At 46.3% G+C, this 12,590-nt stretch overlaps 1 protein-coding gene across 2 annotated transcripts in view; it reads right to left on the bottom strand.

The window, feature by feature from the left end:
• SLC22A23 (solute carrier family 22 member 23) overlaps positions 1-12,590 on the bottom strand; it is a 108,967-nt gene that overhangs the window by 19,479 nt on the left and 76,898 nt on the right. Inside the window, exons 5-6 of one of the 2 annotated variants that reach the window (XM_075417208.1) lie at positions 8,296-8,423; positions 1,808-1,897 (exon numbers count right to left, since the gene is read on the bottom strand). In XM_075417208.1, the coding sequence (XP_075273323.1) occupies positions 1,808-1,897; positions 8,296-8,423 (218 nt within the window). The remainder of the gene's footprint in view (positions 1-1,807; positions 1,898-8,295; positions 8,424-12,590) is intronic. The other variant, XM_075417209.1, reaches the window with a different exon arrangement.

The following is a 12,590-nucleotide window of genomic DNA, read 5'->3' as shown; positions in this document are numbered from 1 at the left end:
ATGGACTCCTGCTGGATTTTTCTGGCTGCTAAACTATACTGTCAGTAGCTCTTTGAACATGAAAAGAGCTATGGAAGCACAGCACAGAGGCTCAATCTATCCCCGGAGCATGACAGCTCTGCAGCAGGCGGTAGATCAGTCTGAAATGCAGGGCTGAAGCAACCTACTCTCAGCCATACTGAGTTACTGGTACACAGGGTTATTCATACCTTCCAGGACTTCTGTCTCCACAAATTCCCTTTGTGCTTATTTATTTATAAATATAATGGAGAAGTAGCAGCCTGATACATTGCGTTTTTGAAAAGCCTGATAATAAAGGAATATTGAAGGCTATCAAGTCGCATGCAGAAATTATGAGGTGGGTAAGGAGCTGACTGATGTTCAGACAGCAACAAGGGATAGAAAAATGGAAATCCTAACCGGTGGGCAGGAGGTGAGTCATGGGGTGACTTGTCTTATTCTCAAAAAAAAAAAGAAATCTTGTTCAATAACCTCCCTATGGAGCTCGGCACAAACCTTAGGAATGTGCCAGTGAAGTCTGCTGGTGATGGAGTGAGACACTGCCAGCAGTACAACACAGAAATGGGACATTAGAGGGGACTGGGTGAGCTTGAGACCCTGTGTAGCAAAAGCAAGTGAAAATGCAAAGCACAGAGCAAGATACTCAGGGACTAATGGGAAATGCTTCTGCTGGAAGACAGGCTTGTAGCAAACACTGTGTTGGACTTGGTTATACACTACTTGAACACAAGTGACTATAAGGCACCAGTTTATTGTGTCCATGAGGTATTTGCAATTCAGACAACGAAGTACTGGTGCTCTTTTACAATTCAGGTCATCAATATTTGAGAAACCAAAGCAAAAGATTTAAGATAAAGATAGTCACAGGCAGGAGCAGATAGGAAGGGAATCAAGACAAAGAACCTCGACAGCTATGACGTATTTGAATTGAATGCTAAAATGTACCCCAGTACAAGAGCAATCTGGAGCCTGGAATGGCCTTCCAACAGAATCACAGGACGTAAACATTAAAAGCATTTAAAATGAAGCTCAGTTCATGAGAACATTGTATAACTCAATGACTATAATAGCAAGGGACTGATTGCAACAATTTGTTTCAATCCTGTATTTCTAATTACATTCAAAAAAAGATAGGAAAAGCCAGACATAAGTTGCCATTGCAATCTTCAGTTGCTCATATGCATTACGATACTGAGCTTAATTAGATGATCACATATTAGTTTTTGCCCGGAACGCTCCTTGCGGTCAGCAAATGGGCAGCTATTAATGATGTCTCTACCTTTCCCATTCAACATGTGCCCCTCAGCCTTATCATCCAAACCTCCCAGTGAGTACAAAATCATAGGTTTCCTCAGAGGCATTCCTACGGTGCTGTCAGAATATTCACGTGCACTTCATAAATACCAATGAAATCATCTCCACCACCTTCTTGTGAAAGTAAGGATAAAGATTATTCCTGTTTTGCAGGCAGGGAGATAAAATACAGAGGAATTGTGTCCAGAATGAGAAAAAAATCACACAGCAATACCCCTTGTAAGTGCTGATATAAATGCTCCCAGCTTTCTGCAGATCAAGCCCCAGAATTACATGCTAGAGACAGACACTGATGAAATTTTGATTAGTGACAGCACTGGAACAGCCTGATTCCAGGGAAATTTCCATCATTGTACAAGAACATCCCTGGCAGACACAGGGAATGAGTACAGCTCTCCAGGAGGCATTCAGCTTCATTTCCCCAAGACCGTGCTCTTTCCTTCTGAAACCCTGTGCCTCATTCACTACACACCTTCCAAATTCTGCAACAAATGAGGAACAGACAACAGCTTCATTCCCACAGCATCGTCCATCCTATGCACTGATGCGTCCATCCTATGCCCTGTGGAAAAAATAGGTCGTAATCATGTTATTACAGGCTGTATCATCATGCCTTCATGCCAGGAGGCCAAGCAAGGGTTGCCCAGGCAACCTGACTTCTCGTATTTCCCAGAGCGTGACTTGTCAACCTTTACATTCCTCTAACATTACAAAAAAAAAAAAAAAAGCCCGACACAAAGAATACCTCAAATGTCACTGTGTGGAGCGATGTTTGGGCCAACAGGACGTTTCAGACACACCTGCATCACTGCTCTCTGCTGCTGGAGCCGTGTGGGAAACCCAAGCAGGCAGAGCAGGTGAGTTGGGCCGTGCAGCAGGGTGAAGCACACACTTTAGGAGTGGATTTCACAAGCGAAGAGCACTGAGACTGAATCCTTGGCTCAACAGCTTGTGCTGGAGGAAGGGGGGAACAGATGATTGCAGCCCCTTTGGTCTCCATGCTCTAGCTCTCCTCTCCTCTTCCTCTACAGCCGTTAATTCCCCCGTGCCCCTTGTCATCTTTGTCCCTCTAAGTCCCCTCCAACTATCTTTCTTCTTTACTCCCACAACTCTTTTCACGCTCTTGTTTCCTCTCTTCTCTGTCCTCTGGTCCGCTCTTACTGCTCTTCGCCTCCATGTGGTTCCCGAGGTCTCCTCTCCCACCCTCTCTGCTCTCGGTGCCCATGGGCCGGGGGAGTGCCAGCAGCACCAGGGCTTGCTGCCAGCCCTCCGCTCCTGCCCTGGAAAGCCGGCTTCTCTGGGAGGGGAGATGGCACTGCGGACAAGCAGCCAGTGTGCCCGCCGGGCACACAGCAGCTGCAGCAGGCTCGAGCGCGGCCAGCGAGTTTGCAGAGGACTCGACGTGTGAGGAAGAGTCATTCACACTTAACTGGAGGCTGACACCCAACTCTTTTTTTTTTTTTTTAAATTTTCTAGCATATTTGGCTTTTCCCAGTGGCACCAAAAGGCATGTTCTCAGTGGAGCGCTCCCTTTTTCCCATCCCTTCCAAATCCTGCCACTGTCAGAGGTCATTGCTGCCCTCACCAGGGATACAGCTGGGGCACGCATGGGCAAGCCCCTTCCATTCTTGTAGACCCAGCCAGCAGAAGAGGACTTAAACTGATCAGTTTTATTCTTGCTACTCATTATGTATTATCTACTTGCATAAACTCCATCAGTTCCTGCTCCCGGACAACAGGGGAGCACCAGGTGAAACCTGGCCCCTCCCGAAAGGTGATCTGATGTACAAGAGGGCAACAAAATCGCTGGCTGGTTTGGGGTGAGACAGAAACCCCTCTGGCTGATGCGTAGTCCCTTGTAAGACTTAAAGGCTGCCTTCAAGTAACACCTTGAACTGTTTTAACTAAATTTCCCACATTTACCTGGCTGGCCCCTGGGACTTGCATGGGATATATAAGTTTGGCATCATTAAACAACTAAGAAACAGGATCTAAAAAAGGAACACATTTGGCAGGTTTGCAGCAGTAGCATCGCATGGAGTTACATGTATTATGGGGCCGGGGAACTGGCTTTCCTTCTGTAATACACCTGGCTCTTCATCTACCACCAGCTCTAAAACAGTAGCGTAGTTGTAGGTGTGATAGTTTAAACGTATAAGTACAGCTTTGCAGGGAGCGTTAATCTCTTTTGTTAGGGAAAGGCTGCCTTTCAGACATAAGGCTTTTCCACCCTTCCGTCTGCTACTTACCCTATTTAAAAAAAAGTGTGCAAGGGCTGCATAGATCCAAGGCTCAGGCTTAGGAAAACGAAAATACATAGCAAAACATAACAGGAAACTAGCTTATGTAGCAAAGAAAAGTTATGGCAGCATGTTGCTCAGTAGCAAGAAAGGTGAACGATAATTTTTTTGTTTTTCATTAAAAGGAAAGCCCCTGAAAACCACAGCTTTCCTAGCTGCAATCCACAGATACACAGGCACACAGCACTTGTCACCACTGTACCCTTTCTTCCTCTCCACAACGTGTCCTGCACACTAAAGTCTTCGCATCTGTTTGATGCTTGATCTTTGCTGGCCACTTTTGTAATTACATTTTACTTCTCTAAGCTTAGAAGGAACCCTGAAAAGGAACACTTATAACCTGTCTGTCCACAGGAGCACTCCAATTTTCATCAAGCGATGAGTGAAAAGGGGGTTTTGTTATTCACGCTGCTCAAGCAGTTATTTTCCTGTTAAGGAACATCTGAAACGTTTCCCACCATAGGGGAAGAGAAGGAGAACCGCGTAAGGGTGGGTTTCCGTGGGAGCATTAAGCCCGATGCCCAGGTGACGGGTGGTCTGGCCTCTCCAGCGAGGCATGGCCCCGCACCCCAGGCACACCGCAGGGTGAGGTGCTGGTGCGGCAGCGGCGGTCAGCTTGCAGCAGCCGACCTGCTTGAGCCAACAAGCAGACCCCTCGCCCCGCACAAAGAAAAAAACATGCATCCTACCAAAAGAGTGAAAGCCATCTAAAGGACATGCCTTTAAATGGCGTAAGGACAGCTGGCGCTGTGGGATTTCCAATTCCCCTAAACACTCTTTTCTCCTGTTCTTTAAAGAGATCGCCACGCTTCCTCAGCATTTATTTCACTCGGGACAAAATGACTGTCCTGCACTGAAATGTATGTTTGTTTCTTGTTCCACAGGGGAGCAGGGAACAGGGAAGAGATGGAGAAGTTTTTGGAGGAACTGGCAGTGAAAAACCTGCACTGAATTAATATTATCAAAAGATTTCATTTGCTCAGGATTGAAGCTGACTATTTTGGATAATGTCTTGAAATATTTGTCAACAAAGCTCACCAAGTCTGTTTTACAAATGACATTTCAATATGCAGTTAGATAAAATCATTCCCTGGATGAAAAAAATGAATTTAAACTTTAAGAAATAAAAGAGGGGCAAAAAAACATTAGGGATTATTTAACCAGGTCTAATTAGCACACCTAAATTTCTTAAGCATTACAGAAGAAAATACGACCACATAAAACCAAAAGTCTCTTTACGAAGGCTAATGATTCCTACCGAAGCACAAGGCGCTCCAATCCCTCAAAAATCAAGCCACATAAAGCTGTCGAGGGGGCAGCTCTCCTTTGGGTTTGCAACCAGCTACAGACACGACGTTACACCCCTGGGGCAGGTTACTGGGAAGATAAGGGCAACGTTAATTTACAAGACTCTGGACTCCTACCACCTCCCCTCGCCTCACTTCCATTTGTTTGCCACCCACACTCTCTTGCTGGCTGAGCGCTGCCCATCAACGGCCTGTGCTGGTTTTCTCCAGACAGGGGCTGTTGCCACAGCTGCCGGACCTTTCAGCTGCAGCTGGACCACCGTCCAGACATTTAGGTGTTCTCTTGAGAGATATCTCCCAGAAGACCACTGGCAAACTGCTCTCACAGAATCACAGAATGTTCGGGGTTGAAAGGGACCTCTGTGGGTCATCTAGTCAACCAACAGATAAATTTTGCTTCCTTTTTTTTTTCCAACCCAACCTGTGAGCCACCACCCTAGGGAGCAAGCAGGCCTTACAGAAGTTTAGCGGCACTTTCCACTACAGGCAGCGTAGCCAAATGGACCAGTAAAAGCTTTCAGCAGGCATTGGGAACGGTGTGATTCTTCAGAAGAGAAAATAAGCCTGTTCACTGCTTGGATAGCAATTCAAAAATTGCCTTTTCTTCCATCCCAGAAATACTTCACCCACTTGAATGCTACTTCTTTTATGACAGAAGTTGTACTGGCTGCCAAAACGGGTACATATGAAACTACTGTAACTCCTGTAATGATCTGTTATATAGGATACACTAATTTTACTAGTACGTATGAGTAAAAGTACAGTGGGGTTTCTAGCTGGAAGGGACTGCCAGTGAGCAGTTTATCATTTAAAATTATTGGGAGTAAGTCAGTCACAGGAGGCTGTTACCACACTGCAGCCAGCAATAATAAACAGCAACACAATGGCCCCTCACTACAGAAAAGCAGTTTCCAGCCTTTTCAGAGGGAAAACAAAGAATAAAACAAATCACAAACAAAAACCCCTCCACACAGTTAGGAAAGCTCAACAATGGACTCAAGGGGAAACAGGGATATCTGCATCAGGCTCAATGCCATCCTTTCTCCCAGACGAGCACCGGCTTTTCACCCGTTGCCTGCTACAGCAGCTGTGACTGTAACACACAAAAGCAGAGAACCACTTTCCTCTGCTTACTGGCCCACTGGGAGACACACGGCCTGTGGTTCGATCGCATTCTTCATTCAGGATTTCTACTTTTCTCCTGTCCTCACTCAGACTGTCAACACCCCCGAATCTCACAGAATGAGAGAGAAGCTCCTTCCTTCCAAAGTTTTGAAGCTCTGATACTGTTCTTCTCTTACTGTCCCTACAGAAATGCGGCATCCCTCCAGCGCTGGGTCAGGAAAGCCTTAATGTGTGGGGCTACAGAGTTTAAACCGAAAAAACGTGGGAAGAAATAATAAAAAACCCCAACAATATCCGCAACAAATCCAGCATCAGCAAGGAGGCAGAAATGACCATGTTCTGTATCACCTGAAGTTTGCAAAGGGCAATGTACTGACAACTGCTATATCTAAACGGGTGTGCAGGCAAGAGCATCCATGGCATCAAGATGTGTAATAACGCTCTGTTTTCCACATGAAAGGGCATCCCTCCTTCAGCAGGAATATGCCCCTACCATGAAACTGCTGGAAGAAGTAATCAGTCACAAATAATAGTCATAAAGTCATTTTGATACTTTGCATTCCTCCGTGGACAATATCATTCTACATGGCTTAAATAAATCCCTCTAGCACACAGTTGCATCTTTATCATTTTCCTTAAAGGAAACTCAGGTAATTTACTTTTTCTTTCCCCTAAAATACATTTTACTTCATCTGCAAATTCAAGAAGCTGAGTAGCTGAGAAAAGCCAAATGTTGAGTTGTTTGGGAAACTCCAAGTCCAACTGTGAGACATCCATTGCCTCACAGAAAAGTTTTCTGTAAGATCCGTCACTTACTCTGGGGAAGATCTGCAAAAAGGAGGTGTGTAGGGGGGGGAGATCACCAGGTTAATGGCTGCTCACATGCCCCCCCAGCCTTTCAGAATTTTACAAGAAAAAATGACGTTTACATTGCAAAGCCATGCCGCTGTGTTGGCCGCAGATCCAGGAACCGTAACCCCAGACACCTGACTCACGTCCAAACGAGCTACTTGCCGCCAGCCTGCCAGCCGCACCAGAAATCACAGCAGTGACCTGGGTATGGATACCACAGACCCAAATTGGCCTTCTTTCCCTGCCACCGGTGAAGACTGCTTCATTCGTTAGGCACTGATGCTAACCATGACATCTTTCTGCTCCGTGTGAAGCCTGTCCCTGTGCTTGCTGACGCCTTTAGCCCCGATGGACCAAAGCTACAGCCACCCCAGTGACCTTTGGCAGTATCAGCCAAGCGCGGGAAGCATCGCCCCAACCCACGGGCCAAGCCACCGGGTAAGGTCCCCCTGGGGTTAGAGTATGTAGGGTTTGAAAAAGCGGGGAGAAAAAAGAGAAAGGTTTCCACTATTTTCTGACTAGTGGGTAGTCTGATACAGACTGCAAGTGACCGTGCGAAAAGGGTGTTTATGGGCACTGTGAGGCCTGGGAGAAGGAAGAGGGGAGCCTGAACCACATCTGGCAGGTGCTCCGCTGAGATGAGTCAGCAGCTCTTCGCCTTTCTTGTAATGAGAGCCACACACACAGAGTGTCTTCTGCAAAACACCCTCTTAGACAGGAGCACGGCTCTTTCAGGGACAATGTCAGCGACAAGAAGGGTCAGCTCTTTTTCTAAAAGCATCAGTAAACCAAGGAAAGGATAATTTCGACTCACCACCAAAAACCGCACCCTACTGCTGCCGCTTGCAGACCCCCAGCGTCCCCAGAGCAGGACCACTCCGATGATGCAGGAAAGCAAAGCAGAATGGCTCTTGGAGCAAAGCTTTACAGAGAAACTGTCACGTGGTTTAGGTCTGCCACAGAGCTGGTGCTTTAGAGTTTGGGGTTCGCCTGCTGCCGCTTCTCCAAACCAACAAAAGAAGGGTTGCGTGATGGGCAGGACCCCAGCGAGCAGCTTCCTTAAAACACAGTTTCCAGATGCAGAGAGGGCTGAAGGCGCACTCTGCAGCCACGGCAAAGTTGTTCAAGAGATGTGTCTAAAGACATGCGGCACTGCAAGATAAGACTATAATTGCTAGGACTGTTCAGTTGCTAGGCCAAGTAATTTTAAACACAGTGCCGGAGTTTGGAATGGTTTTTCGAGAAGAGCAAAATGAATGAATGCATGGGATGATTTTACAGGCAGTAAATAGATGATTTACTTCTGGACGGCAATGCCCCGCACAGCTTTTAGAGAAGAGTGGAGGGATTTGGGGCTGTCTGTCTGTCCTACTCACCAGGCACCACTCCTTTGATGTCACTTTCCGTGTTCATCCTGTTCTTGTGCGTGAACTGAAGGATCAGTTCCTTGGATGCCTCAAACTGTTGTGTAGCCATCAGCCACCGAAGGGACTCTGGGAAAACACTTTAAAGATGGAAAACAGGTTAGGGTCGCTTCCAAGTTTCTGCCAGAGCAAGAACTGATAGGGTTTAGCTGCTCATTTAACTGTTCATGAGCTACGTTGTAATTTACAAAAAGCAGAAGAATCACTTATGAAACAAATAGACGGGAAAAAAGATTCAGGATGTGCAAGTTAATGACATTTTCTTTTACACTGACTCACAAATGATACAGGAAATATCCTATCACCTAGAAATAGGACATATTAGAATTTTATAATGTATTTGAGGTGTTCTGCCTGTTAATACCATTCTGAAAGCACTGGGAACAGGAGGAAGCGCTGTCTGCAATAGACATTTGCTGCCAAGCAGGGAATGAATGAGCTGTGCAGTTAACACAGGGTAATTCAGACTGAAGAAAGAAAATAGCTGACAGAAGTGATCTGGATTCTCTTGTAAAGATGGAGAGAGGAAAGAGAAGAATTACTTTTTAGGATTATAATGGCACAGATTTTTTAATTTTTAAACATGTCAAAAATCTTCTCCTGCATATGCAGACTTCAAGTCATTTGTTCATGCAGGTCGGTATATTGGTGTATGCTCCAGACAACATTCAGCTGTTGCTCTCTAAGTTTCCCCTCGTAAAGACAGTGTTATGTTAGTTGAGTTGCCACAATAACATAAACATACACACAGTTACAAAGTAAAAAAAAAATATTTTCCATCTGGTTGTTTTCTTAAAGTGCTGATATTCACCAGAGTCATCAGCTTAACTGATCAGTCTTCCTTCTTTTTCAGGTAAGTTTATTTTCAGACAAAACCAAAAGAAATACACAGAACGTAAAACCAACAAACAGCAAACCCCATATGCCATAGATATGCATAGACCTGGCTACAAGCACGTATCTCTTTCTTGTTTAGGCCTCATTTTCACTAATCTTCCAAAAGACCTTTCTAAGAACAAATTTAACAATTATTTTCAACTTCAAATACAGAATAAACCTCAAATTTCCATCACAAAGCACTGATTCTTGCTGTGGATGCTGCCTCAGTTCTTTTGTGGACCAGGCAATTGCGGCATTGTGGTACTATTTTTCAAAGTTGATACAATCTGGAAGGCAGGTTAGCAAAACCTCCATCCTAGACAGAGAATTTTTAGTTTTAAGAAGAAAAAAGGAGAATTCAGGCAGACTGCAATGCAAATTATATCAGTCAATAAAAACATCTAACAGCCGCGATGACAGCTATTTGGCTTGACAGCTTATTTACTACCACCGATGCCACCCGGATGCTTCGGCGTATCCTCCTGCAGAAAGTCCTGTGCTACAAATGCACGTTTGGAAAAATTAAGAATTCTTTGAATGCAAAATTTCACTGCACTTGGCTCCAGAGAGCGGACAGCCTTAGCCACTAAGCCTAAAAGCTGCCCTTTTTGAATGGTCCACTCACAGGTCCCAAAGGACAAGCCCTGCAGGGAGCACCCGCTCCTAGGAACGAAGGAGAGCCGCAGGGATGGGCATCGCAGGGACAAACGCCGTCTCTGCCTTCCAGCTCCTACGGGTTTCTCAAACTGGAAGTGCTGAAGCCTCACGTCTTTCAGTAGCTCCGTTACTCAGTGTGAGCAGTGGGAGGTTCATTTAAGGATCTTTAGAAACTCCTGGGCTGCTCTGAAGCCAGCTTATCGGGCACAGCAAGGGGAAGTGCTGGCCACCCTGTCTCTGCAAGTGTCCAAGCTCGATGGTGGAACACGGACCCTGCTGCCAAGGGTCATCTGTACGCACCTACTGTTGTATCTTCTGTTGCCACACCAAGCAACATCACAAACTCAAAAGCAAAAAAAAAAAAAAAAGCCTACTCCCTGGCCCCTGTGGACTTCTGCACAGAAATTTGGTCACAACCTCGTGCTTTATCATCTGGCATTAGATATTGTATATATATACATATGAAAGAAGCTGAGACAGCTTTCTGCCGAGGGTGGGCTGAGCTGAGCTGCCTGTGCAAACCTGGTTATAGTCTTCTACCTCCTCCATCAGCGAGGAAAGGACCAGACTTTTGCAGTCGAAGAAAAGAACGAGGGGTGGGTGGGTAGAGGGAAACATTCGTGTCCTGTTACAAAGCTGCTGCTGGGGAAAGGATCAGGGTAGGAGTGGGAGGGATGCTGGGAAAAAAGATCTTAAGTCTTAAGAGAAATTCTACAAGCAGAGAAGAATCCTTGACAGACAGAAAAAGGCCAGGCAGGGACCATGCATAGCTGGCAGGAGAACCATGATCCTGTCCAGATGCAGAGCAAACCCATGCCCACGCAAAGGGTACAGTGTGTCAACTAGGGGTCTGCCCCAGGGCTACAAGCCCAGTTATTACAACTTTGTGTCCTGGTGAGGGCAAATCCTATCTAACAGCACCAGAAAACATCTAGCCACCCCTTCCCCGTTCTTCAGTTTTGGTCAGAGTGAAGCAGGAGTTTATTTTAGACTGTTGGGTGCCTCTCTGCCCTTGCAGAACGCCCTGAGAGCTCAGCCAAGGCACTGCTCGAATGCCAGGTGCCCCAGCCCACCCCTCCTCGACAGCTCTGCTGCTTCCCCCTTCCCCTCTGGTGGCTCTGGTGGGCTCCTGCCCACCTCCCCGCTCTGCCCAGCCACCCACCTCCCGGGGATGGTACAGCTGGCCACGCGCTGGTTGGGAGCAGAGCAGATCTGTGGGTGGGAGAGGGCTCAGCCCCAGCACGGAGGGGGCAAACAGCTCTCTCGCAGGAGGAGATGGAAGTAGAGAGAGCAAGGAGGAAGGAGCAGGCGGCGCAGGGGCTACTGAAGCATCTGTTATGGAACTCACTGCCTTGGGTACACGATGGGGAACTAACAAGCAGCGCAGCTTTCCAGTGCTTTTATTACAACTCAGTTTGATTTCTTCCTTCATCTGTAACATATGCTGAGGGTCCACGCTCTATTCCCCAACACAACGCCAGGGGAAGAAGGGAGGAAAGCAAAGAGGTAATAAAACGGTAGCGCTTTCTCAAGAATATGCAACAGATAGAAGAGAGAAGCCTAAGAGAAAAGTGCATACTGTACTGACAGTACAATTAAGCAGGCATCCTGATCAGAGCCCACTTCTGCAAATGCAAAAACCCCGGGCAGCGCAAACCCTGTTACTCTGGCTGTTACTGCTATTTATCAAGCTGTCCTATCACACATTATACAAGGGGGATCTATTTGCATGGTCTGCCTGTTCTGTCCAAACACAAACCCACAAAGCCCTTGGAAATTAGGAAACAAATGTTAGCATTTCCTATTGCTTTCAGTGTCACCCAGGGACGACCTTCAACAGGCACGCACGGGACCCTGGCTCAGCCACCTGGAAAACATGCTGACCTCCAGAAGACTGCTGAGGGCCTGCTGCTGTCTGTGTGATCTACTGTGTTCATGAAGCATCTTCACACTATCGTGCTGTTCTTTTGGACACAAATATCTGTAAACATTGTGTTTGATATAGGGTCCCATTCGGCGGTGGATATCATGCTTTCCAGCTGGCGGGCATCCCAGCAGGAGGCTCGGGAGTAGACCTGCACGTGTTTGCGCTTGCATGCGTGTAACATACGGCAGGTTTGGGAGAATGGTATCATGCGTTAACAAGAACACTCCAGCTCATTCATCATCCAGATTAAAACACTGACAAGAGGAGACTATTTAGATGTTGCATGTTGGAAAACAGGGGGTAAAACAAACAAACAAAAAGCCATTATCTTGTGAAGGACTTGTAACTTTGCCCAGTGTGCTGCGTCTTGGCCTCAGCCCAAGCTGTGGCACGTCTACCTCGGGGATAAGTGAAGAAATCCCCCACTGAGGGTTACCGCCACAAACACAGGAGAACTCTGTAAGGCCTTCATGCATTAATGGAAAAATATACAACTGTTAAAAATTGCCATATCCTGTAGCAAGTTGTTACACGTTGGAACTTGTCAGGCATTACAGCTGGCAGCTTGGCCCCCCATGGTACATAAACAACTTGGTCCTGCACAGTGCTGTGGCCTTTTTTCTTCATTTTTTCCAGTGTACAGCTATGAAATATTTTAATCTTGTTAATGTTATCTTTAAAACGAACCATCTAGCATGTTCTTACTGTTATGGTTTTGTACAGCACTGCTCTCATAAACTTCCCTTGTGTTACGCCGCCACTTCGTGTCACTAACAAGGAAGAA

The sequence above is a fragment of the Opisthocomus hoazin genome, chromosome 3, assembly GCF_030867145.1.
Source record: "Opisthocomus hoazin isolate bOpiHoa1 chromosome 3, bOpiHoa1.hap1, whole genome shotgun sequence".
In the NCBI taxonomy this organism is placed as follows: Eukaryota; Metazoa; Chordata; class Aves; order Opisthocomiformes; family Opisthocomidae; genus Opisthocomus; species Opisthocomus hoazin.
Note: the sequence above shows the minus strand (reverse complement) of the source record. Positions and strands in the feature narration are given on the sequence as shown.